The 24,623-nt window shown below is 60.2% G+C and overlaps 2 protein-coding genes across 3 annotated transcripts; both read right to left on the bottom strand.

Annotated features, from left to right (window-relative positions):
• Positions 1 to 1,305: 1,305 nt before the first annotated feature.
• Positions 1,306 to 15,682, bottom strand: SRRT (serrate, RNA effector molecule). 2 transcript variants are annotated; one of them, XM_074941488.1, is made up of 20 exons: positions 15,592 to 15,682; positions 14,942 to 15,083; positions 14,552 to 14,680; positions 9,607 to 9,756; positions 9,334 to 9,525; positions 6,180 to 6,349; positions 5,696 to 5,865; positions 5,367 to 5,468; positions 5,027 to 5,135; positions 4,679 to 4,848; positions 4,520 to 4,581; positions 4,345 to 4,423; positions 3,792 to 3,983; positions 3,390 to 3,560; positions 3,105 to 3,258; positions 2,662 to 2,855; positions 2,419 to 2,575; positions 1,867 to 1,956; positions 1,586 to 1,682; positions 1,306 to 1,482 (listed from the first exon to the last, which is right to left on the bottom strand). In XM_074941488.1, exons 2-20 carry the CDS (start codon positions 15,058 to 15,060, stop codon positions 1,407 to 1,409), a joined length of 2,583 nt encoding a protein of 860 aa, XP_074797589.1. In that variant the 5' UTR covers positions 15,061 to 15,083; positions 15,592 to 15,682; the 3' UTR covers positions 1,306 to 1,406. The 2 variants fall into 2 exon arrangements, with proteins under 2 accessions (XP_074797589.1, XP_074797590.1); XM_074941489.1 differs by having other exon boundaries at positions 1,307 to 1,482; positions 9,334 to 9,522.
• Positions 15,683 to 16,714: 1,032 nt separating this feature from the next.
• Positions 16,715 to 18,792, bottom strand: LOC141978842 (stress-associated endoplasmic reticulum protein 1-like). Its single transcript, XM_074941173.1, has 3 exons — positions 18,651 to 18,792; positions 18,129 to 18,204; positions 16,715 to 17,030 (listed from the first exon to the last, which is right to left on the bottom strand). The coding sequence occupies exons 1-3, from the start codon at positions 18,732 to 18,734 to the stop codon at positions 16,990 to 16,992; spliced, it is 201 nt and encodes a 66-aa protein (XP_074797274.1). The 5' UTR covers positions 18,735 to 18,792; the 3' UTR covers positions 16,715 to 16,989.
• Positions 18,793 to 24,623: the final 5,831 nt, after the last annotated feature.

Raw genomic sequence — 24,623 nt, 5'->3', positions numbered from 1 at the left:
ATGGATAAAAGAGACCACCACCTCGCTAAGGGTTTACTGGCACAAGCAGGGTTTCTGGGGTTTGGGCACCTTTCCTAAAAGAGCTTATCGTGACTCGGGTCATTAGGAAGGTTGGCTCATCAAGGATTGATTGCCCCCGGGAGCAGGGAGGGGCCCATAGGCTGTTTGGGTTGTAAACGGCAGTTGTAAAAAGACTAGAGAAGGGCGAACGTTGGAGCCGCTCTCCGAAGTGAGTCGGCGAGATTTTTCCCGCCCCCCCGACAGGGAAAAGACCAGGCATCACGGCTCGGCCGCCTCAGACTGGAGGGAATGATTTGGGACATTCCCGCCCCGTGGCTGAAATCTCAGCCGTGGCCGGTTCAGACAGGAGCACGCTGGCTTGGCTCAATCTTTCCCCAGCCGGAGGCGGGGGGTTCCCACGGATTTCGTCCGCACACGGCCGGGAGGGAAGGAGCGAAGTGACCCCTGCTTTGGGTTCTGAAAACGCCGAGTGTCGGGGCGAGGGGAAAATCAACGCCTGGCCGGACCCTGCCCAGATACGGCGTTTCCGGCTCTTGCCTTTTTTCCCCACCTTTTCCCGCGTGCGTTTGCCAGGGGACGCCGGGGACCTGACCCCGGAGCCTTGTGTACACATTGACGGGAGTTACCATCTTTGAAAGAACCGCAGGACGCCTTGGTTCTCTCCTTGGCTAGGGAATGGGAGTGGGGGGTCTAGTAGTTAGAGCAGGGGGGGCTGAGAGCCAGGACTCCTTGGTTCTCCCTGTATCCCCCACTCCCCCGGCTCACCACAATGCTGGAGAGAGATAGATTTTAATAACAGCAATCATTAGGTTTCAGAGTTAACACCCTACAAACCAAAACTGATCTGTGTCTGCGGTCAGTGTGACGACAGCTCTGTACGTCAGTGCACAAAGGCGATGCCAGTAGGTCGCGCTGCTGCGCATGCAGCCTAGCGCCTTGAGTGTGTAGGACCCACAAAAATGGCTGCCTACTGGAAATGGGCAGGAGGGGAGCCAAGGAGGGCTCCCGATTGCCGTGCAGCTGTGGCGAAGGGAAGCGGAGTCGAGGTAGCAACATGACACCGTTCACTCTGGTCCCTAACGATGGCTGATTTGAAGTGTCAGGGCAGAGAAGGAATTTGAGATATAAAATCTCCCCCCACACCCCTAGTCCCACCCATGGCCCTGTTGCTAAGCGACGCACGCTACCCAGCGGGCGTTTACATCCAGGTATTTATTGAAATCGAATAGGGACCGAAAAGGTGAAATGTACAAAAGGAAAACAGTCGGCAGTGGGGTGAGGTGGGGAATTCGGTGGCGGAGACTCGTATAAAAAACCCCGGCGGGGGGAGGGGCAGTTTGTGGGGAACAGGGCGGGGCTTAAAACAAGGGGCGGGGCCGTCTCACTCAGAAGAAATCCACGTCTTCAGGGGCATCCAGGTCTCTGTACTCGACAATCGCGCGGGGGTCGCCCCGGACCATCCTGGGGGGAAGAGACGGAGTGGGTGAGAGCCACGGGCCCGTTCTGCCCCATATCCACCCCCCCCAAACGCCTCTCGCCGATGGGTTCACTGTTCCCCACCTACCTGTTCCGCGGTTTGTTGAGGTAGCTGCCCTGCCCCCTGAAGGTGTCATAGTTACCGCGGCCGGCGGCGTAGGGGGCGTGAGGGTAGGGGGGGCCGCCTGCAAGAGGGACAGACGGACACGAGTCAGCAGAGGATACAACTCATGTGGTCATCCAGGGACCCCTCGCCCGGCGCTGAGATGCGGCCACTTCTGGGGTGGGGATCCCTTGCCCAACACTCAATCCCCACCCTGCTCCCAGCAGCAAGGGGAACCCCCTACTGACCCCCGCGGGCCAACTTACCACCGTATCCCATAATAGGCGGGCGCGGCTGTCCATAGGGCATGAGCCCCTGGGGTGTCTGGTGCGGGTAGGGCAGCCCAGGGGTGAGACCTGGAAGGAGGGGAAAAAAGGAAGGGCAGAGGTGTAAGACACTGGTGGTCCCAGCCCCCCGTGCTCTAACTCACCAGGCCCCCGCCCTTCCCAGAGCCGGGGAGAGAACCCAGGAGTCCTGGCTCCCAGCCCGCCCTGCTCTAACCCACCAGCCTTCACGCCCCTCCCAGAGCTGGGGAGGGAACCCAGGAGTCCTGGCTCCCAGCCCGCCCTGCTCTAACCCACCAGCCTTCACGCCCCTCCCAGAGCCGGGGAGGGAGCCCAGGAGTCCTGGCTCCCAGCCCCCCCGGCTCTAACCTACCAGCCCCCACACCGCTCCCAGGGCTGGGGAGAGAACCCAGGAGTCCTGCCTCCCCCCCAGGGCTCGAAGACCCAGGAGAGCAGACAGCCCCTGAACTCCAGGGCCACGACACCACCTCCCCCCCGCCACCCTCTGCCCCCTCTCTGGGGGGCGCTGCATACCCTGCCCGGGCCCGGGGGGCTGGTTGGGTTTGATCTCGGGCAGCGCCGGGCGCTTGGCATCCAGGAGAAAGCTGTTGAAAAACGACACCTCCTTCTTCACCTCCTCGATCTTCTCGGCATGCTTGTTGAAGATGTGTTTGCGCACGAACTCGGGGCCCTGCCGGGGGGCGGAGACACGGTTGAGTGGGGGAAACCGAGGCAGGTGGAGCCCCTCACCCCACCCCCCGGATCTTCCCCACGCACCTTGAATTTCTTCCCGCTAAGCGGGCAGAGCCACTTGTCCTTGCCCAGCTCCTGGGTGTTGGCCGTGACGAACTTCTCCACCTCCTGCTCGGGGTCCTTCTTCCCCATCTTCTGGGCCTCCTCGTCCGACAGCGACTCCCGCACGGTGGAGAGCGGGGCCAGCTTCTCCTCGAAGGTCTTCTGCCACTCGGCCACTGTGGGGCGGGGAACCCAGGAGTCCTGAGCACCGGCTCCCTGGCTCCAACACCGCTGCCCTCCCTGAGCCGGGGGGAGAACCCAGGAGTCCTGGCTCCCAGCCCCCCAGTCCAAGCCACCAGACCCCACTGCCCTCCGAGATCCAGGGAGAGAACCCAGGAGTCCTGGCTTCCAGCTCCCCCTGCTCTAACCCACCAGCCCCCACTCCTCTCCCCTGGGGGGGGGAGAACCCTGGCGTCCGGCGGTACCTTCCCCGTGGCTGACGCGGTTGGGGGGCATGGGCCCGCGCACGTGGATGATCCCGCAGCGGTTGGGCATCTCGTCCTCGTTGAGATACTCCGAGGTGTTGTAATAATCCACCGAGTGCACGATCCGCAGGTACAGCAGCAGCTTGTCCAGCACCTGAGGGGAAAGGGGGTCAAGTCCAGCCAGGCCCCTGCCCCCCGAGCCAGCCAGTCCCCGCCCTGGGGCCGGAGGGGAGCCGGCGCCCCCCAGAGGGGACAGGCGCCCGCCCCGTTCCCCGCCCCCCTCACCTTGATGAGCTTCTCGTCCCTCTCCACGTTGATCTCGGCTGGGTTCCCCTCCTTGGGGGGCTCGTCGGCCGCCTCCCCGCTCTTGCCCAGCAGCTCCTCCTCCTCGGCGTTCACCTCCTCGATCAGGTAATCCGTGATGTTCTTCAGGATGGGGTTCTGGGAGGGCAGGCTCTGGGGGGGGCATACGGGACAAGTGAGCGAACGGGGGACCCGGCCCAAAAGCCTGTGGGGTGGGGCGCCCCCTTTCAGCCACCTCCCAGAAGCCTGTGGGGGGCACAGATAGGCCCCACTGGCAGTAGATCATGCCCCCAGAATCCTTTGCAGGGTCTCCAAGGTGTGGGGGAAGGATGCTGGGAAGCCGTGGGGCAGAGGCATGACCTCCCCGGCCCCCCGTGTACTCACCGAGACCTGGGGGGCCTCGCGGGGCTCCCCCGCCCCCCAGAGCTGGGTGCGGTCGTCCAGGGTGTGGATGAGCTTGGCCGCCAGCTTGATGTCGTTGCGCACGATCTGCTTGTGCTGGGTGATGCCGTTGATGTTACGGACGCGGCGGGTCAGGTCGCGGTTCACGCCGGGGCTCAGCTCGCACTCCCGGAGCTGGGGGCGGGGGGGGGAGACACGGACTGAGCAGAGACGCGGCCACCTCTGGGGCGGGGCGGCTGGTTACACAGGGACCCCTCGCCCGGTGCGGAGATGCGGCCACCTCTGGGGCGGGGCGGCTGGTGACACAGGGACAACCCCCAGGGAAGTGGGGGCATCGGGGCCGGCCCTGCCTGCCGGGGAGAGCGCCCCCTAGAGCTGTGGCTGACATCTCCCTTTCCCAGGCAACACACGGAGCACACGGCTCTGGGGCAAGGACGAAGGTGTCCATGGACAGACCCCCGACCCCCCCAACGCCACTCAGGGGCGCAGCCTCCGCCCCCCCGCCCCCCCCGTGCCCCACACGCTGTGGGCTTACCCGGATATTCTGCAGGCTCCAGCAGATCTCCTTGATGTTCACGCTCCGGTTGAAAGTCACCCAGCCCCTGCGGAAAAACCTGACGCAGACGCCCGGAGTTAGTGCCCGGGCACGTGGGCCTCCCCCAGCGCCCGCCTCTGCCCGGCTTCCCGCCCCCCCAGTGGATGCCGCCTACCTCCTCTCGGGCTGGGGGTCGGATAGGGCCACGCGCATGAAGCCGGGGTACCGCTTGCAGAGCTGCAGGGAGAGAGAGATCAGAGGGGTGTGAGGAAGGGGACTGGATCTAAACCCCCCACCTGCCGCCGCCCCAGAATATCAGCCCCCCCCAGCTCACCGCGACGATCTCGGCCTGGGAGATATTGGGGGCGATGTTGCGCATGAAGAGGGAACAGGTCTTGTGCAGAGGGCGGGGTTTGCACTCCCCGCCGTCCTTCTCCTTGGCCTTCGTCGCCGCCACCGCCTCCTCCTCTTCCTCCTTCACCTTCTCCTCCTTAGGCTTCTCCTCTGCACCAGGCACGACAGAGTAAGGGTGGGGCCATCCCATGTCCCATTCCCTGCCCCCCTGAGCCAGCCAGTCCCTGCCCTGTGTCCCTTTCCCCACCCCCTGAGCCAGCCAGTCCCCACCCTGGGGCCGGGTGGGAGCCAGCGCTCCCTAGAGGGGACAGGCCCCTGCGTGTCTCACCCTCCTTGTCCTCGGTGCGGCCGCTTTCGGACTCTGTCTCTGACTCCGAGACGCTCCCCTCATCGTAGCTGTCGTCCCCGCTGCGTTTCCGCTTCCGCTTCTTGCTGGCCTGAGAGGAGAAGTGGGAGCCCGGTAACCGGCAGGAAAGGGGGCAGGGACTATAAGCAAAGGGGTGGAGCCTGCGAGAAACAGGGAGCACAGGGCAGGCAGGAACTGGCATGAAGGGGGTGGGACATGTCAGAAGGAGCACAGGGGGCAGGGCAGAGGATAAATGGGCAGGGGCCAGTCAGGAGGGGGAGGAGCAAAGGGGAGCAGGAGGGGGTGGGGCTGCAGGACCCACCTTTTTGGCCTCTTTCTCCGCTTCTTCCTTCTTCTCCGGCTTCTCCTCTTCCTCCTCGGAGGACTTCTTGGCTTTCTCCTCCACCGGCTCGTCACTGTCAGCCTGGGGAAGCGGGGGGCACCTGTCAGAGACTCTTCACCCCCTCCCCCCCAATGAGCAGGCCCTCCACCCTGAGGGACCCCAGCCTGCCTCCCCCACCCCCCCACCCCCAGGGTGACGTCTCTCTACCCGTCTCCTTTGGATGGCACCGATCACCCTGGCGCCTGGGCGAGTGGGCCCAGTGGGGAAACTGAGGCACGGCAGAGCCGGGACTTGTCAGCTCCCCTGACCTTTTTGCCGTCCTCCTTCTTGTCCTCTTTGTCCGAGCCCTTGCGGTCGGCGTCAGACAGGCGGGCCTCGTCCTTCTTCCCCGGCTCGGCCTTGTCCTGCCTCTCCTCCTCTTCCTCCTGATCCAGGATCTTCAAGTCGTTCTCTGTGCCTCCCTCCATCTTGATAACGGCTGGGGAGGGGGGAGGAGAGGGGGAATGGGCGAGGGTCATTGTGGGGTTGTCGGGGCGCGGCACGGGGGGGACCCCCGCCTCAGCCAAGTTGCTTCCCCACGAAGAGTAAAGAAAAGGCTGCTGCTGCAGGGGGAGGATCTCCCTTCAGCTCCCGCGGTAGAGGCCCCCCGTCTTTGGACCCCACGGTCGGGCGTTGCCTGCCTTTCGGATCCCTAGACAGACAGGGTCTTTGGATCCAAACTGTGGGTTTCAGGGTGGCCCCCCTCCCCGATATCTTTGGAACCAAAGCCCGCCCGTCCCAGGCCCCCCTTACCAGCGTCCAGCATCTTGACGATTGCGGTGGCCTTGTCGATATCCAGCTGCAAGTTCTCGAACCAGCCGTTGTCCATGAGGTAGAGGAAGACGCTGAGCCGGTTCTGCAGGGCGCCGTGGGCCTCCTGCTTCCTCTTCCCCGCTTCGTCCGGGTGGTACTTGGAGCGAAACCTTCGAGCCGGGAGGGACGGGAAAAAGGCAGACGAGGAGAGATCAGAACAGGGCGCGGCGGGAGGGACGATGCTTAGCACATGCAGGTTGCGTTGGAGAAGGGGGGAGGCGCCGTAAAAAAATTCGGGGCGGGGAGGACGGGGGGAAGCAGGGACCAGCCCCCGCCCCGGATCTTATTTATTGACGAGTCGCGCCGGACACTGGTAGGAAAAAATGAGTTCACCACATCGGTTTGTTTTTTAAAGCTACGCTCTCCGTTCGCTACCGGCCAAGCCCGGGGCAGGTTCGACCCTCTTAGCCAAGTGCCTGGTGGACGACGTTCAAATTGGAGCCCCGCTCGGACTGCGCGGAGGCAAGCGAGCCGAGAGCTGGGGGGGGTGGGGGGGGATTGAGGGTTCGGATGCCTGGGTTCGCTCCCCAGCAATGGCAGGGGAGCTGGGGGCCAGGACTCCTGGGTTCTCCCCCCCCCCCCCGTTTAGACGGTGAGCTCTTTGTGAGCCTGGCTGGTGCTGTCACAATACAGACAGCAACAGATCCCAGCTGGGGTCCACGAGGCCGGATCCCAGTTGGGATCAATTCCCCATCGCTCATGCGGGGCAGAACGGGGGGGCCAGATCCCCGCTGGAAACCTGGGACCCGGAAGTCTGTTCTTCACTTCACTTCTAATCTCATGCCAATTGCTTCCCCTAGCCTTTGGCTAGCTGGAGGACACGGTCTTTGGGGCAGGGAATCTGGCTGGTCCCTCGCACTTCCCACCTGTAGATTCAGTGTCTGGTCCAAACCTGGGGCTCAGATCTCGGTCGGGGGGTTGGGGGGAGCTCTAAGGCCAACCATAACACCAGAGTTGTAACACTATTTAGGTGCCTAACTCCCCTGGGTCTCCATGGGAATCAGACGCCTAAATTCCTTGAAATAAACCAAGATTCTGGGCCGGAATTGAAGCGTTCGCTTGTTTTCGCTGGCGGGAAGGGGGGCAATCAAGACCCCCCGTTCCTACCTCGGGGAGGCGGGAAGGAAGAGCCGATTGTTTTCTGGTACTGTATATTTGTTTGTTTGTTTTTTAAGAGTTGAGGTCCGATCGAATAAGACAGAACACGTGTCATACATACACTCAGGATCAACTCCAGCTTTCCGACGGGAGCCTGAGAAATTCCTTCGGTGGTTTTAACCACTGGGCGCTTTATTTTGGCTACGGAGTGGCGGGCACTCGCGCTCTCTCGCCGGGCGGTTTAGTTAACCGAAAACAAAACAAAAAAAATCCCGGGTTGGGTGGGTTTGTTTTTTTTCCGCGGCTGGCTGTCTGATTCCTGACCATTGTACATTCAGCTACACACTGCATTGTGCTCAGTGCTCGGCCCTGGCTATCTAGCTAAAAAAAAAACACCCAAAAAACACGGGCGAGAGAGAGGAGCCGGAAGAAAAAAAAAAAAACCAAAAAAATCAAGAGATTTAGATTCTCCAGGCTGACGGCAAAAGTGACTTCTGATTTTGAATTCTCTTGATTCTGGCACTTGGGAGGAGGGGAGAAAAGGGTAAGTTAACAGTTATCAGCCACACACACCCCCAAAAAAATAAAATAAAATAAATTAAGAGATGGCTGCTAAAATTAAGAGAAACCTGTAAGCTAGCATCCAAGAACCACACGCACGGCTTGCCACGCAGCGTCCAAGAACCACACGCAGAAGTCACCACACAGACAGTGCTCCTACATTCACCGCGGGAGGGGGGGCATCGGTACACCGGATTTGTCGACAGGGGAAACTGAGGCATGATGGATTATGCCCTCGGTCTGGAAAGGGTGTGGGGGCTGGTGGGTTAGAATGCAGGGGCTGAGAGTCAGGACTCCTGGGTTCTCTCCCCGGCTCTGGGAGAGGAGTGGGGGCTGGTGGGTCAGAGCAGGGGGGCTGGGAGGTAGTGTTTTCTAGTGGCAAGGAGTCAGGGTGCCTGGGTTCTATACCAGGCTCAGATACATGACCGTGGGCAAAACATGTCTTTGTGCCTCAGTTTCCCCTATACCAGGCTCAGATACATGACAATGGGCAAATCATGTATTTGTGCCTCAGTTTCCCCTCCTGCCCTGTTGCCTGTCTGGACTGCAAACGCTGGGACAGGGACTGTTGCGTGCTTGTGCCTGGCAGAAGGGTGGTCCCCCCGATCTCAGCGGGGCCTTGTCATTGGTCATTGTCTGATGCGGCCGGCACAATGGGACCCCCAATCTCCTTTCGGTGGTGGGGAGGTCAGTGTGGCACCCTTCAAGACACCCCTCCTGCACTCTTGCCCTGGGGCTTCTAGCTGCTACTGTAACGTGTCCAACAAACCATGCCAGTTTTACAGAGGGGGAAACTGGGGCAAGGGGAGCCGCTCATCAGAATCGGGAGGGCTGGCTCCTACCCCCACCTTCTCACAGCGCTGACCCGATCCCAAACAGAACCCCGGCCACCGAGCCCGCAACGCCAACGCCCGCTCAGGCACGTGGCCAAAGTGCCGAGCGATGGCTGGGACCGCGGGCCAGGGAGACCCCACAGATCTCTCGGGAACGGACACGGCCTCAGAGCTGGGATCGGGGGGGAATAGCTAAGAAGCTGGTGAAGCGAGGCCAGCTGCCCGGGGTTAGCCACACCCGGTTAGCCTTCGTTCTACGGCACGGATCGGAACCACGGGTCCATTTGTGGCAATCCCCACCCCCTCTGCCTGAGATCAGAACCGCTGGCCTTCCCAGCCCCCCTACGCTGGATCAGAACCACCTGGCAGCCTCCCCCAACCTTGTCCAACCGGATCAGAACGGCAGCAACCCCCCCCCCACCTCCTGGCTGTGTAGGATCAGAACTCGGGGTCTGTGAATTTCAACCTCCCCGGCACCGAATCGCCCGCCCGCCCCCCAAAACTCCTGCCCTGCTGGGTCCGCCTGGTTCTGTCTCCGGATCTCTCACACACGCACGCACGCACACGGGGGATGCCGGGGCTGCGCCCTGTGGCGGACGTACCACTCCTCGTCCTTGTGCGCCAGGAAGAAATCCTGCATCTGCTGGCGCCGGAAATCCAGCTTGTAGTCGTTGTACCGCTTGACAGCCTCCGTCTCGTCCACCGAGTCGTCCAGGGAGAGCAGGAATTCCTTGAAGCTCTTCATGACGGGCGGGGCCATGCCGACATCCACCTCGGCGATGTTACCCAGTCTGCTTGGGGGGGCCGAGACGGTCAGTGTGCGCAGGGGAAGGGGAAGGCAGAGGTGGGGGAGGAGCAGAAAGTGGGCGATTTACCTGGCTTGGATGGGCAGGAGATGGTGTTGCTGCATGACGTGCATATCGGGGTGCGCCCAGGGCTGGGGGGGCCCATAGGTGGGGCCGGCGGTTGCCCCACTATACGGCATCTCGTACCCGCTGTGGTAGGGGTCGGTGCTGTGCTCATCCCTGTGGGGAGGGATAGGTAAGGGCTCAAAATCACTTTGGGCGAGGCAGGGCCAAGAGGGGCCTTGGGGCAAACAGCTGGGGTCTGCTAGAAAGCCCCGGGGTGTAACCAGTTAGTTCATTTTCCCATTCGTTTGTCCGGTGATATTAAGATTCACTAACGCGTCACGTATAATCATCATGTTGAATACAGTTAAATTGCAGGATTATAAAAGTATAAGATTGATTAGCAATTAGAAGGGACATGGCTGAGGGCTATAAAATCATGACTGGTGCGGAGAAAGTAAGTAAGGGCGTGTTATTTACTCCTCATAACACAAGAACTAGGGGTCACGCAATGAAACGAATAGGCTGCAGGTTTAACAACAAACAAAAGGAAGTTTTTCTCCACCCAACGCACAGTCAACCCGTGGAACTCCTCGCCAGAGGATGTTGTGAAGGCCAACACTAGAACAGGGTTCAAAAAAGAACGAGGTAAGTTCATGGAGGACAGGTCCATCAGCGGCTATTAGCCAGGCTGGGCAGGGATGGTGTCCCTAGCCTGCTTGCCAGCAGCTGGGAATGGATGACAGGGGACGGATCACTTGATGATTCCCTGTTCTGTTCATTCCCTCTAGGGCACCTGGTATTGGATACTGGGCTAGACCGACCTTTGGTCTGACCCACTACAGCCCTTCTTATGTTAGACAATTATCTATTACGTTTCTAAGTAAATACGGCTGAAACGCAAGGCCTGTAAGATTTTAGCTTCGCCATACTAGGCCTTAGAGTTAAGAAAACGCTTGACATAAGTCAGCGGTTCTCAACCAGGGGTACGTGTTCCCCAGGGGCTGCAGAGGTCTTCCAGGGGGTACATCAACCCTAGATATTTGCCTAGTTTTACAACAGGCAGCATAAAAACCACTAGAGAAGTCGGTACAAATTAAAATTTCATACAATGACTTCTTTAAATACTGCTCCGGATACTATACGCTGAAACGTAAGTACAAGGTTTATATTCCAATCTATTTATTTTATAATTATATGGTACAAACGAGGAAGTCGGCAATTAATTTGTCAGTACTAGCGTGGTTGTGACGCTTGTACTTTTAGGTCGGATTTTGCAAGCACGTAGTTGTAAAGCGAGGGGTACGCAAGACAAATCAGACTCCTGAAAGGGGGACAGTCGTCTGGAAAGGTTGAGAGCCACTGACATAAATGACCAACGAATGACCCTAAGCCACAAGATTACGGGGAAAAGATGTCCTGGAAAAAATTGACCCTAAAATTAATTTTGGACTACAAGATGTCTGGTAGTCACATTTTAACGCCTGCCCCAACTGATGTGTGTAAATGCTAATGAGACTCAAAGAAACTATAACCCTATGAAAAATGGGGTGCCCCAATATTCTTGGGGGACAATACAAATAAGGAAAAAAGGTCGGCCCTTTTCACGTGCAGAGTGCAAATGCAGTCAGAATCACAAGATATAAGAGGGCAGTCGGATTGGACAGAGCAATCATGAGTGACTTCGGTTTCATTGCATCAAAAACCAGGTCAATGACAGGTTTTGACTTCAAAAGGGCACGTCCGGGGAGTTGAAAGGAATTAGTCGAAGAAGTCGGCTGGACCGAAAGAGCACCAGGAGGCTCGGAACATAAAAACGATCTGAAACAATGGGGGAAAACGTGTCAGGAAAGACTCCAGCCCCGGCGGGAGGAATAACGACCTCCAAGAAGCGAGGAGGAGTAAGCAGAGAGCATGGAAAAAAGGGGATGACCAGCAAAAAAAGCGGTTAGAAAACACAGGACCAAAGTGAGAATGGCTAAAAGTCCTGACTTTCCACAGTATGCATCCGATGAAGTGAGCTGTAGCTCACGAAAGCTTACGCTCAAATAAAGTGGTTAGTCTCTAAGGTGCCACAAGTCCTCCTTTTCTTTTTGCGAATACAGACTAACACGGCTGTTACTCTGAAACCTGAAAATATATACGGGTTTTTAAAGACATAGAAATAAAAAATATCAGGAAAGATGAGGTCGGGTCGCTATGCAGTGGGGATAGAGACAGTAAGAAATTATCAAAATGTGGCCCGCAAATTAAATAAATACTTGACCCCGGTTTTCAATAAGGACGTTAATATAGAATATGGATTGGCAGGATTCAGTTACTTGGTTATATAATCAAAGTAATAAAGTGAGCGCTGTCCACTTTGTATTCTGTGTTGTAATTGAAATCATTATATTTGAAAGAGCAGAAAACACCCAAAAATAGGATACAGAGGGACCTAGACAAATCGGAGGATTGGGCCAAAAGAAATCTGATGAGGTTCAACAAGGACAAGTGCAGAGTCCTGCCCTTAGGACGGAAGAATCCCATGCACCGCTACAGAGTAGGGACCGAATGGCTCAGTAGCAGTTCTGCAGAAAAGGACCTAGGGGTGACAGTGGACGAGAAGCTGGATATGAGTCAGCAGTGTGCCCTTGTTGCCAAGAAGGCCAATGGCATTTTGGGATGTATAAGTAGGGGCATAGCGAGCAGATCGAGGGACGTGATCGTTCCCCTCTATTCGACACTGGTGAGGCCTCATCTGGAGTACTGTGTCCAGTTTTGGGCCCCACACTACAAGAAGGATGTGGATAAATTGGAGAGAGTCCAGCGAAGGGCAACAAAAATGATTAGGGGTCTGGAACACATGACTTATGAGGAGAGGCTGAGGGAGCTGGGATTGTTTAGTCTGCGGAAGAGAAGAATGAGGGGGGATTTAATAGCTGCTTTCAACTACCTGAAAGGGGGTTCCAAAGAGGATGGCTCTAGACTGTTCTCAGTGGTAGCAGATGACAGGACAAGGAGTAATGGTCTCAAGTTGCAGTGGGGGAGATTTAGGTTGGATATTAGGAAAAACCTTTTCATGAGGGTGGTGGTGAAACACTGGAATGCGTTACCTAGGGAGGTGGTAGAATCTCCTTCCTTAGAAGTTTTTAAGGTCAGGCTTGACAAAGCCCTGGCTGGGATGATTTAATTGGGGATTGGCCCTGCTTTGAGCAGGGGGTTGGACTAGATGACCTCCTGAGGTCCCTTCCAACCCTGATATTCTATGATTCTATGATTGTTTAATGCGATTAATTGCATGGTAAATTTTTCTTTAATCGTGTAGTTATTTTTTTAAAACGAGATCAGCCCTAGTTAAAACGCAAATCATCAAAGCTGTGTGACCAAATATAAAAACTGAACATCCTTACATCAAGCTAACTAGTTTTCAAGTTTCCTTTGCCTAGCTGTAAATTGCTATTATCGTCGGCGATGGAAATAATTTTTCATCCCTCTGCGTGAAATCGATGCGTGCAGATAAAAAGCTAATCTTTCCGAGCCTGAACCAGAGCATGACAGCAGTGTGGCTGATGGAAAAGTGCATCTAGAAAGGAAAGTCGCCCTATCAGAGGTGGAAGAAAAACTTTAAAAAGCGTAATGCTCTCATATACATGGGGAGTGGATAGTTTCCACCCCAGAATACTGAAAGAACTGGCATGTGACATGGTTAGTAGCAAAGATTTTGAATACATTTATCTATTCGAGGGTAGTACCATATGAACGGCTAAGGATCGGTCTCAGGACTGATCTTATTCAGTAGTTTTGTAAACGAGCTTGGCACAAAAATAAGGAGCGTACTCATGAAATTTGCTAATGATATAGCATCGGCACAGAGGAAGAGCTAGAAAGCGGGAGTGACAGAAATGGGCAGAAATTTAATAGTCCATAACAAAAATTTCTGCTACAAGTTGGGGCCGCGTCAGCTGGAAACAGCCGAGCAGGAGAGAGACCCGGGTGTGCGAGTGATGAGCCACCAACACGACGTGGCCGGGGAAATGGCAAAAATGCAATCTAGGCTACATCGGACGAGGTATTTCCAGGAGACGGAGCGAGAGAAATATTAACGCCGTTGTAGACGGCAGGGGGAAGTCCCCGTTGGAATGCCGGCCGCAAATCTGGTCCCCCATATTCAAGAAAGACAAATTTGAACGTGAATAGTTGCAGAGAAGAGACCCTAGGACAACGAGGGTGACGGAGAACCCCGTCTTATGAGGGGAGACTGGATGAATCTGACTCGTTTAGGCTCACACATTGGGCGGGGGGGGCGGGGGGGCTGATTGCTTTCTAGAAATACGTTAGGACAGGCAAAGAGCTGTTGGAGCAAAAGGCCAGCATTGGATAAACTGACCAGGAACAAATTCAGGGGGGAAATACGAAAGTTTCTCACCATCCAAGGGGGCTCTGCCTCCCGGTACAAGATGTGGGGGCAACCAGCAAAGTGAGTTTTCACAGAGCGCGCAAATGTATAACAGGGCTGCTTGTGTTAGTGGGGGGCAGGACTTGGCAGCGCTGGGGGTCCCTTTATGTTCCTAACGCTCACGCTTCCGGGCTGCGGCCAGCCAGCATCTGAGGTCAGAAAGGGTTCGGTTTTTTTTAAATAAAACCTCAGTGTATTCAGGGAGGTTATTTTTAAATTTCCTTCTTCCTTCTCTTGGGTACTTGGCTGGCTGGTTCTTGCTCATACTCTCAGGGTCTAATGGATCTTGGGGAGGGTTTCAGCTTCCTCTTCAGCATGGGGCACAGGACACTTGCCAGGATTATCTGAGTCTCTCTTCTTGAATAATCTCCCTCGGGCACCTCGTCCCGCCTGCTCTCTGCCTAGGGCACATAACAGTCTAGCCTCCTTTGGCCCCACTCCAGCTGTGGCCTGTCAGGCGTGGGTGGCTTCTGCCAGACAGGTCAGACCAGCCTCGACCCCCACGGGCGGGCGCAGCAGGGGGCTTTCACTCACCAGTCTCGGCGCATGCGTTTCTGGGGGGGGCTGAGCTCGTGCCGGGGGGGAGAGAAACGCTCCCGGCGGTTGCGGTCGTAGTCCCGGTACTCGCCCCGGCTCCGGCGCTCCCGGCCGCGGTCCCATTCCCTGCGGGGGCAGACACACCAATCACACCCCGATACATCCCTCCGTCAGAGGACCGCTGCACCCCCCCCCCCGCCGCCGATATATCGCTCTGCTCCTGCCCCCAGCAAATCACCCCTCCACATGTACCCCTTGGGGGCAAATCACCCGCCCACACGTATCCCTCCACCTTGGGAGCAAGACGTCCACACAGAGGTAACCCTTCGCCCGGGGAATCGAAGCCAGGGGCTGCTCCAGACGCTCCCCGGACTCCCCCCCACACACCTGTCATTCCAGTCGTCTCGCCGCCGGTCATCGCGCTCCCGGGAGCGATCGTAGTCGCTCCTCTCCCGCCGGAACTTGTCCCGGCGCCGGCGGTCGTACTCGTCGTCGCTGTCGCCCATGGCGGCGGGAGACGAGGCGGGAGCTGCGCGGGGGGGGAAAGGGGTGGGGGTGGAAACCTGGCCCGAGGCGGAGACGGGAGAAGCCAGGGCTGGAGCAGCTGGGACCCCCCTTTGGGGCCGGTGTCCCAGCTCCTGCCCCCTTATTGGCCCCCCAGCCCCCTTACTGGCCCCCCAGCCCCCTAAGCGCAAGCCCAGCTTCTCCCCCAACCCCAACCCCATCCCCATCCCCAGCTCCCCTGGAAGGGAGGCAACTTCCCCCAGCCCAGCTCCCCGCGAGGCCCTTTGATGTGACCTTCCCCCCTCATCGCCCCCCCTCCCGCGGCCCTGGACCTCCTCGAGCGGGGAAACTCCCCCCCCCCGCCCCGGCGCCTCCCCCCCAATCTCCCTCCCTCCCCCCCCAGCGCCCCCCCTCACCCCAGCCCCTCCCCCAATCTCCCTCCCAGCCCCTCCCCCACCCCGGCGCCTCCCCTCCCCCAATCTCCCTCCCCCCCCGGCGCCTCGCCCCCCAGCCCGGCCCCCCCCGCGCCTCACTCTCGCTCTCAGCCCTGCGCTGCCGCCTCCCGCTCCTCCCCGTGCGCGCCCCGCTCGCTTCCTGCCGCCCGCCAGGTGCCCGGATGCGGGGGCCGGAAGCGGAAGTGGCGCCTCGGGGCGGAAACCGGAAGTGCCCGGACTCTATAGTTCCGGCGAGGCGCTCTGGGACGGAGGCGGCACCGCCCTCTATGGTGCCTGCGTGGGGCGGGCGCTCTCTCTAGGGCGGGAGGACTCTGCGGGGCGGGCGGGAGACTCCAAGACGGGGGGGGGGGGAACGCTACGGTACGGGTGAGGGGGACGCTCTAGGAATTCGGGACTCTATGGTAAAAGGAGGTGGAACGAGTAGCGACGCGCTAGGGGGCGGTGCAGCCCTCTATGGTGCGGGCGGGTCGCTCTAGGTCGGGAGAACTCTATGGTGCGGGCAGGCGGGACGCTCTAGCGCGAGGTGGAACTCTATGGTAGAGTCGAGCGATGCTCTAGGAGAAGGGAGCCCACTCTATGTCCCAGGCAGGAGAGCGGTACAGCTCCATGTATGGGGGGCGGGGGGTGGTCTGGACGCTCTAGGGCGGTGGGACTCTATGGTGCCACGGAGGAGCGCCGCTCTAAACCACAGGCCAACTCTATGGTGCGACGGGAGCCGCTCTAGCCTGCTCCCACTCTATGGCGCATAGGGGGACACTCTAGGGAGGGAAAACTCTATGATGGCCAAGCCCCCTGCCCCTCCCTCCCCCGGACTCCTGGGTTCTCTCTCCCCTGCCCTGGGAGGGGAGTGGGGGCTAGGTGGTCGGAGCAGGGGAGGCTGGGAGCCAGGACTCCTGGGTTCTCTCCCCGGCTCTGGGAGGGGAGCGGGGGCTGGGTGGTCGGAGCAGGGGGGGCTGGAAGCCAGGACTCCTGGGTTCTCTCCCTGTGCCCAGTAGCCCCCGCCCACCATCTTCCTGGCCCTGGTGGGTCTTATCTCGGGGGGGGGGGGAAACAAAGCAATGAGGCAGGTGTTTTTATTAAAAATCCCAACATTTAATGTATTTCCAGTAAACAGGCAGACACTGCGAAACCCGAGGCAGGAGGGGTTGGAGCAGCGGGGCAGGCGGGGGGGGGGGGGGGGAATCACCGATTTAAAGAGAAAAATACCCCCCACACACACCAAGACCAAACCCCAGGCTGCTTTCACAGGACCTCTGAGGGACACCCCCATCTGCGGGGGCAGGAGAGATGAAAGGGGAGCCTCCCTCTTCACCCCCCCCCCCGGGGCTGGAAACATACAAGGATGCAAAAAGAAGGGGGGCAGAGTTCGCAGGCGGATGCGGGGGGCTGCAACACATCACAGAGGGTCACTGGAGGTCCAGGAGGTATCCCAGAATTCCCTGAGAAGAGGAGCGGGAGGGAGAGCGGCGTTTCCCATCATCCTCCGAGGCGGATGCTCTGGATTATCTGGAAGATAGCTGGGGGTGGGGGGAGAAGGGTGCAGAGTGAGGCTGGTGGGGGGGGGGGGGGGCTCCCAGGGGCACAGCTTCGGGTAATAGGAGGGGCTTGTTCTCAGGCTCCTCCCCCTCCCAAGGGCAGCTGGGTTGTGTACCTACTGCAGGGATGGGCAGGCCAAGGTCCAGAGGAACCTCGAGGAGCCGAACCCCTAACTCAGGGCTGGCTTGTCTGGTCCCATTAGTAGGTTTCAGAGTCAACACCTGAGGCACCGCTCTATCGTTGATGCTGCTGGGACAGTACATCCCCAGGGGAAGCTTCTCCCATCTCTGACATCAGTAGGGGCCAGAGTCAACAACCACGGTCCTCCAGCTGTCACCACCACTGTCGCCATTAACCCATCACACGTCCAGCTAACTTAGTTGTCAGTAGACTTCAGAATGAACACCATCCATGGGGCAGCGGCTGTTCTTAAAGGGCAGACCAAGCACCCTACATGGGAGCAGTTTATGCCTTATACGTTTCAGACTAAATTTCCACCCAATCCAAGTACAATCATTAGGTTTCAGAGTGAATATGGCGAAACCTTCTGCCGATAGTATCCACAGGCAGAATGGACACATTCACGCACACGGCTCCCACCATTAGGTTTCAGAGTCAACACACTTGCATGCAGCATATGCCCATCTCTAGCTCCCAACATTAAATTTTGGGACGAACACGACACATGGGGCTGAAGTGCATCAAGCCCCCCTTTCCTTGGTTCAAGAGTTAACCCCACAATTGCCCGCATTATTAGGTTCTTGTGTAGATGTCTCGTATGGGTGGTGCTCCTGCCTCTAGTCCCAATCATTAGGTCTCGGGGTAAACAGTCTGTTCCTCTTGGATTCCCACCATTAGGTCTCAGGGTAAACGCTGTGCAATGAACCATGATGCCATAACTAGGAAGCAGCATCAACACCCAGGAAGGGACACGGGCTGCATCTCTCTCACCATTAAGCTTCAGGGTGAACACTATAAATCCTTCCCAATGGAAAGCGTCAAGAGAACAGGCAGATCTCGGTCCCTAAGGCCCCCTATCATTAGGATCCAGAGTGAACAGACCATCCCGCCCGACTGACCTGAGCCACAGACCACGAACACGAACAGGGCCAGCAACCACGGCCCCACGGCGGCTTTCTCCTCCGGGGGGGCTTTCTGTGTGGGCCAGAGAGAGCGTTAGGGATGGGAACCCGCCCCTCCCAGCCCTGCCGGTGCCCCCCACTCCCGACCCTCAGCCCCCCCCACTCCCGACCCCCAGCCCCGCCAGTGCCCCCCGCTCCCGACCCCCAGCCCCCCCAGCCCTGCCAGTGCCCCCCCGCTCCCGACCCCCAGCCCCCCCAGCCCTGCCACTGCCCCCCCGCTCCCGACCCCCAGCCCCACCCAGCCCTGCCAGTGCCCCCCCGCTCCCGACCCCCAGCGCCCCCCACTCCCGACCCCCAGCCCCGCCAGTGCCCCCCGCTCCCGACCCCCAGCCCCCCCAGCCCTGCCAGTGCCCCCCCGCTCCCGACCCCCAGCCCCGCCAGTGCCCCCCGCTCCCGACCCCCAGCCCCCCCAGCCCTGCCAGTGCCCCCCCCCAGCCCCGCCCCCCGACCCCCCCGTACCGGGGCGCGGTGCAGGCCCCCGCGCTGGGTGATGCTCTTGCTGTGCCGCTCGTTGGCCACCCTCATGCGCTGCACCCCGGACATGATCCCGCCGGGCCCCCCCGCTGGCTGGCCCAGACGCCGCGCCGCTCACGGCGCATGCGCCGGGGCAGGGCGGGGGGCGCGAAGTAAGTCGCCGGGCGCCGCAGGGCGCAGGCGCCCGCCCCGCGAGAGGCGGAAGCGACGCGGCGGCCCTGCGCAGGCCTGACGTGGCGAGCTTTCGTCGCTCGCGTGACGTTAAAAGCCGGCGCTCAGCCGCCGCGCGGCACCATTGCGCATGTGCGACACCTCTGGGCTCTTGCCCATGGGTGTTGTGAGGGGGGGGACGCCATTTTCGAACGGCTCCTCGAATGCGCACGCGCAGCGGCTTGAAGCCAAGCTGAACGCAGTCATTGGTTCCCCCAGCGCCTCGCCCTGGGATGTCACGTGACAGGGGACCAGAGAAGCCATTTTGTCCTGCAGCCCGCATGGGCGGGGCCATCTTTGTTTCTTCTGCCACGTGATCAGGGAGCGAGGCCAATCTGGGGGAGGCCATCTTGCCTCCCAGTTGTCATGTGATAAGGCGACGTAAACAGCCCCCCCTTGTGAAAATAAGGTGGAGGGAACCCAGGAGTCCGAGCTCCGCCCCTTCTCTCCCCCCCAGCCGAGAGCTGGGGAGAGAACCCAGGAGTCCTGGCTCCCAGCCCTCACCCACCGCCCCCCACTCTCCTCCCAGAGCTGGGGAGAGAACCCAGGAGTCCTGGCTCCCAGCCCCCCCCCGCTCTGACCCCCAGCCCCCACTCCCCTCCCAGAGCTGGGGAGAGAACCCAGGAGTCCTGGCTCCCAGCCCCCCCCGCTCTGACCCCCAGCCCCCACTCCCCACCCAGAGCCCGGGAGAGAACCCAGGAGTCCTGGCTCCCAGCCCTCTGCTCTAGATAGATTCGGGCAGTTTGGGGTTATTTGTCCCTAACTTCACGGGGGCCACAAGGAGACCACCCAAAACCCACCCCTGCCCCTCCAAACACCCCCCCCTCAGATCTGCCAGCCCCCCGCCCCCCTCGGTGTAATGTGACAGTCAGCAGAATCCGTTCTGTTTTTATTTTTTCCTCTGTCCAGGAAATTCCACCTCTGGTGCCAGACATTCATCTGCCCAGATAATTGTTCGGTTCCTGCGGGGTTGGGGGAGCGAGGGGAGGAGTGATTCCTCCTCCAGCGCGGAGATGCGGCCACCTCTGGGGCGGGGCGGCAGGTGACACAGGGACCCCTCGCCCGGCGAGGAGATGTGGCCAGCGCTGGGGTGGGGCGACTGGTGACACAGGGACCCCTCACCCGGCGCGGAGATGCGGCCACCTCTGGGGCTGGGCGGTGGGTGACACAGGGACCCCTCGTCCGTTGCTGAGATGCGGCCACCTCTGGGGCGGTGCGGCTGGTTCATTGGGGACCTGCTGCCCGGTGCTGAGATGCAGCCACCTCTGGGGCGGGGCACAGCTGCTCTGTTATGGAGGAGGCCAGGGCTGGAGGAGCTGGAGCTCCCCGCCCAGCTGCCCGTGTTCACCAGGGGCCCCGGGCAGGGCGGTGCAGGGGCCGCGGGACTGGCGGAGCCGGAGGAGCTGGGGAAATGAGGTGTCACATCCTGCCCTGACCCCGCTCCCCTCCCACGGAAACGGCAGAACAAAGGGAATTTCCTGACTGCTGGGAGAATAGAAACGAGGAGCAGGGACCAATGGGTAGCGTAGTGGGGGCTGGGAGCCAGGACTCCTGGGTTCTCTGCCCAGGTCTGGGAGGGGAGCGGGGTCCGGAGGGTTAGAACAGGCGGGCTGGGAGCCCGGACTCCTGGGTTCTCTCCCCGGCTCTGAGGCAGGTAACTTCTGCCCACAGCTGGGCTGCAGAGACAGGATTCCCTCCTGGCTTGGCTCTGGTCTGCCCCCCTTGCCCCACCATGGGGCGGGGGGGGGCAGCGGAAGGGGCAGGGTGGGGTGTCCAGGGCCTGTTTTCCTTGGGCTCGCTGGAGCCAGGCAGGAAACCTGCTCAGAGAAGAGCAAACCACAGCCCCTGACGCAGGTCAATGCTGGGGGGCGGGAGGGAGAAGCCAAGGGGGCTGGACACTCTCTCAGCCCCTGGGCAGCTCCCAGCTCTGGGGGGCAGGGGAGGGCTCCTGGGTTAGAGCTGCCCACCCCTGCTCAGCACGGCCAGTCATGGCAAGGCCAAGAACCCAGGCGTCCTGGCTCCCAGCCTGCCCTGCTCTAACCGCCCAGCCCCACTGCCATCCCAGAGCCGGGGAGAGAACCCAGGCGTCCGGGCTCCTAGGCTGACAGCAGGTGGTCATAACAAAGCTAACAGCTCCAGCTCTGTGTGGCTGAGAGATTTGGGGTCACTGGGCAGGGAGCAGGGGGGAGGGGGAGTCGGCACCAGCTGGGCCCACATGGCCTGGGACTTGGCATCACTGACCCACAGCTGAAAATGCAGCCGGGGGGCTGGGGAGTGAATGGGTCGGGATAGCAGGGCGGGGGGGGGGTTGATGGATGGAGGTGGAGCGGGCTAGGAGGGGTAGAGGGGGGTGGGGGGGATGGAGGGAGGTTGAGGGGGGATGGAGGCTTTGGGGGGGGTTGGGGGATAGACAGGCTGGGAGGTGGTGTGGGGGGAAGGATGGAGGTCGAGCCCAGACCGAGATCTGGGGGGGGCCATGGGGGGCCGTGTGACTGGCTGGTGGCAGCCTGGGGTGGGTTGGGGGGGGGCATACATGGAGGGGGCTGTGGGGCAGGTTATGGGGCTGTGTCCTCGTTACCCCCCCATCACAGACCTATTGGTTCCAGGAACCTGCCCAATCAATCAACGCTCATTTCCCACAAGCTCGTTACCCCCCCCCGATCCCACCCCCAGCCCCATGGAAACTCCCCCCCCGCAGGGTCCCTGGGAAGCACCAGCGGGAGCCTCCCCCCCCGTCTCCCCCGGCCTTATCTCCCCGCCCGGCCCTGCCAGGCCACGGGGGTCAGGAAACAGACCCCTGGCTGGGGCGGGGTGGGGGGGGCTGGCCCTGACCCTAGGGGGCACCGGTGCCCTGAGCCCGACCCCTTCGCCCCATAGAGGCTGCCGAGATAAATTAATTCCAGGCCGTGCTGGGGGGGGGGGGGGCAGCGCTGGTCTGGCAGGGGCTGCAGGTCGGGAGTGAGGGGCACCGGCAGGGCTGGGGGGGGCGGGGGGGAGCAGGGATGTTCCTTCGTCTGTCTGACACGTCTGTCCAGATGTTCCTCATTGGGCCCCTTAACGTCTCTTTTTCCCTTCCCCTCTCCGTCCCCCTCGGGAGCGGGGTTGGAGGGGGGCGGGGGGAGATACTTGCCCCACAATCCACCCCCCACCAGGGAGGAGGAGACCAGAGCCAGGGAGAGAACCCAGGAGTCCTGGCTCCCAGTCCCCCCTGCTCTAACCCCCCAGCCCCCACTCCCCTCCCAGAGCTGGGGAGAGAACCCAGGAGTCCTGGCTCCCAGCCCCCGCCCTGCTCTAACCCACCAGCCCCCACTCCCCTCCCAGAGCTGGGGAGAGAACCCAGGCGTCCTGGCTTCCAGCCCCCCTGCTCCACATTTCTTTGTCCACCACTGACCAGGGAATCATGTGAAGAGTTCCCCCCCCCCCAGCTCTGGGCCCCCCAGCTCTGCTGGTGCCCCTCACTCCTGACCCACAGCCCCCTGCTAGCCCTGCCCTGGGTTGCTGGAAGGGAAGGGGGGGCAGACGTGAGGGGGAGGGTGGGTTCTGGGTGCTGGGTGGGGAGGCATCGCCCTTGGGTGTTGGCAGTACAGGGGCTTTGACACACAGCGGGTAGTTCCCCTGGCAGCCAGCAGGGGGAGCATGCCCACTTTGCTGCACCTCCCCCCCCGCCCAACACACACACAGAGCACAACACAACACACTGTCCCCCGGCACATACACACCCCACAACCTCCAACAAGCCCTCTACACTCTCTCTCACACACACACACAAACAACGCACCCTCCAGCAACCACCTCTCCACACACACACACACACAACACAACACATCGCCCTGCCCTGGTACACACAGCACCGCCTGCCGCAACCTTCTACACACGCACACACGCACAGAGATTGCAACAACCCCTGTACACACACACACACCCCACAACGTCCAACACCCCTCTACACACACACACACACACACAACACAACACATCGCCCTGCCCCGGTACACACAGCACCGCCTGCCGCAACCTTCTACACACGCACACACGCACAGAGATTGCAACAACCCCTGTACACACACACACACCCCACAACGTCCAACACCCCTCTACACACACACACACACACAACACAATACATCGCGCAGCCCGGATACACACAGCACCGTCTGCCACAACCTTCTACACACACACACACAGACTGCAACAACCCCTGTACACACACACACACCCCACAACATCCAACAACCCCTCTGCACACACACACACACATCGCGGAGCCCTGATACACACAGCACCGCCTGCCGCAACCTTCTACACACACACACAGAGATTGCAACAACCCCTGTACACACACACACACCCCACAACGTCCAACAACCCCTCTGCACACACACACACACACACACACACACAACACATCGTGCAGCCCGGATACACACAGCACCGCCTGTCGCAACCTTCTACACACACACAGACTGCAACAACCCCTGTACACACACACACACCCCACAACCTCCAACAACCCCTCTGCACACACACACACACACACACACACACAGAGCCTGCAACAACCCATGTACACACACACACACCCCACAACCTCCAACAACCCCTCTACACACACACACCCCACACAACACAACACAACACATCGCGCTGCCCCTGGTACACACAGGACAGCCTGCGACAACCCCGCTCCACACACACACACACACACACACACAGAGCCCTACGTACCCCCCCACCCCCCCCCACACCCCGCCCCTCCCGCAGACCCCTCCCCTCCCTCCCGCAACTGAGCGCAGAAAGTTGCGAGCCGCAACCCGGGGTGAGCGGGGGAAACTCGCGGGCTGCGCGGAGTTTTTTTTTGGGGGGGGGGATCCCCAGGGAGGGAGTGAAGGGGGGGTCCTGGGGGGGGATTTTCAGCCCCCACCGATCTGCAGCCGGGAGCTCAGGGCAGAGTCCCGGGGTAGCGGCTCGCGGCTGCAAGCTGGGGGGGGGTCGGGTTTGCAAAGATTTGGGGTCCTCCCCAACCAGGATCTCGGGGTGCTGTCGGGCAGGGAGAAGGCTCATTGGGGGGGCAAGATTTTGGGGGTTGTGCCCAGATCTGGGGCCGGGTCGGGGGGGAGAGAGGAGAAAGTTATTGCAAAGAGTTTGCAGGTCTGGAAAGTGTTTTTGGGGGGTCGCTTCGCGCAAAGATCTAGGGGTCCCCCTGGAGGGATGAGGCTTTGGGGGGCTGCAGAGGTTTGGGGGGGATCTTAGCCAAGGCTTAGGGGTGCAGCGTTGCTTTTGTCCAGCTCAGGGTGGGCGGGATTTCCGGGGGAGGGGGGAACCACAGCTCTGCCAAGAGTTTGGGGGGATTCTCAGCAAGATTTGGGGGGTCCCCTTTGAGGGCAGCGACTATGGGCAAAGCTTTGTGGGGGCAAGGCCCAGGTGTGAGGGAGGGGGGGCTCACCGGCCAGAGGCGGTGCTAGCCCATTTGGGGGGTCCCTAAATATTTGGGGGGCCCCAAATATTGGGGTCCCACTTGAGCTGCGTGGATCCCTAAGCAATTGCTTAGTCCGCTGACACCTGGCTTCGGCTTTGCTTAGTTTGGCAGTACTTTTCGCGAAGGTCTGGGGGGGGTGCGCTGCAGATTTGGGGGGGCCAGACAGGAATTGGGGGGCGCTTCTTGCAAAGAGCTGGAAGGGGGACAAACTCCTGAGCCAAGCGCCGACACCTTCCCCCGCCTGGATGCTAGTTTGTTTTTTTTTCTTTCCT

Source organism: Natator depressus, chromosome 28, assembly GCF_965152275.1.
Source record: "Natator depressus isolate rNatDep1 chromosome 28, rNatDep2.hap1, whole genome shotgun sequence".
Classification (NCBI taxonomy): Eukaryota; Metazoa; Chordata; order Testudines; family Cheloniidae; genus Natator; species Natator depressus.
The sequence above is the reverse complement of the archived record's forward strand: the minus strand, read 5'-3'. Positions and strand labels throughout refer to the sequence as shown.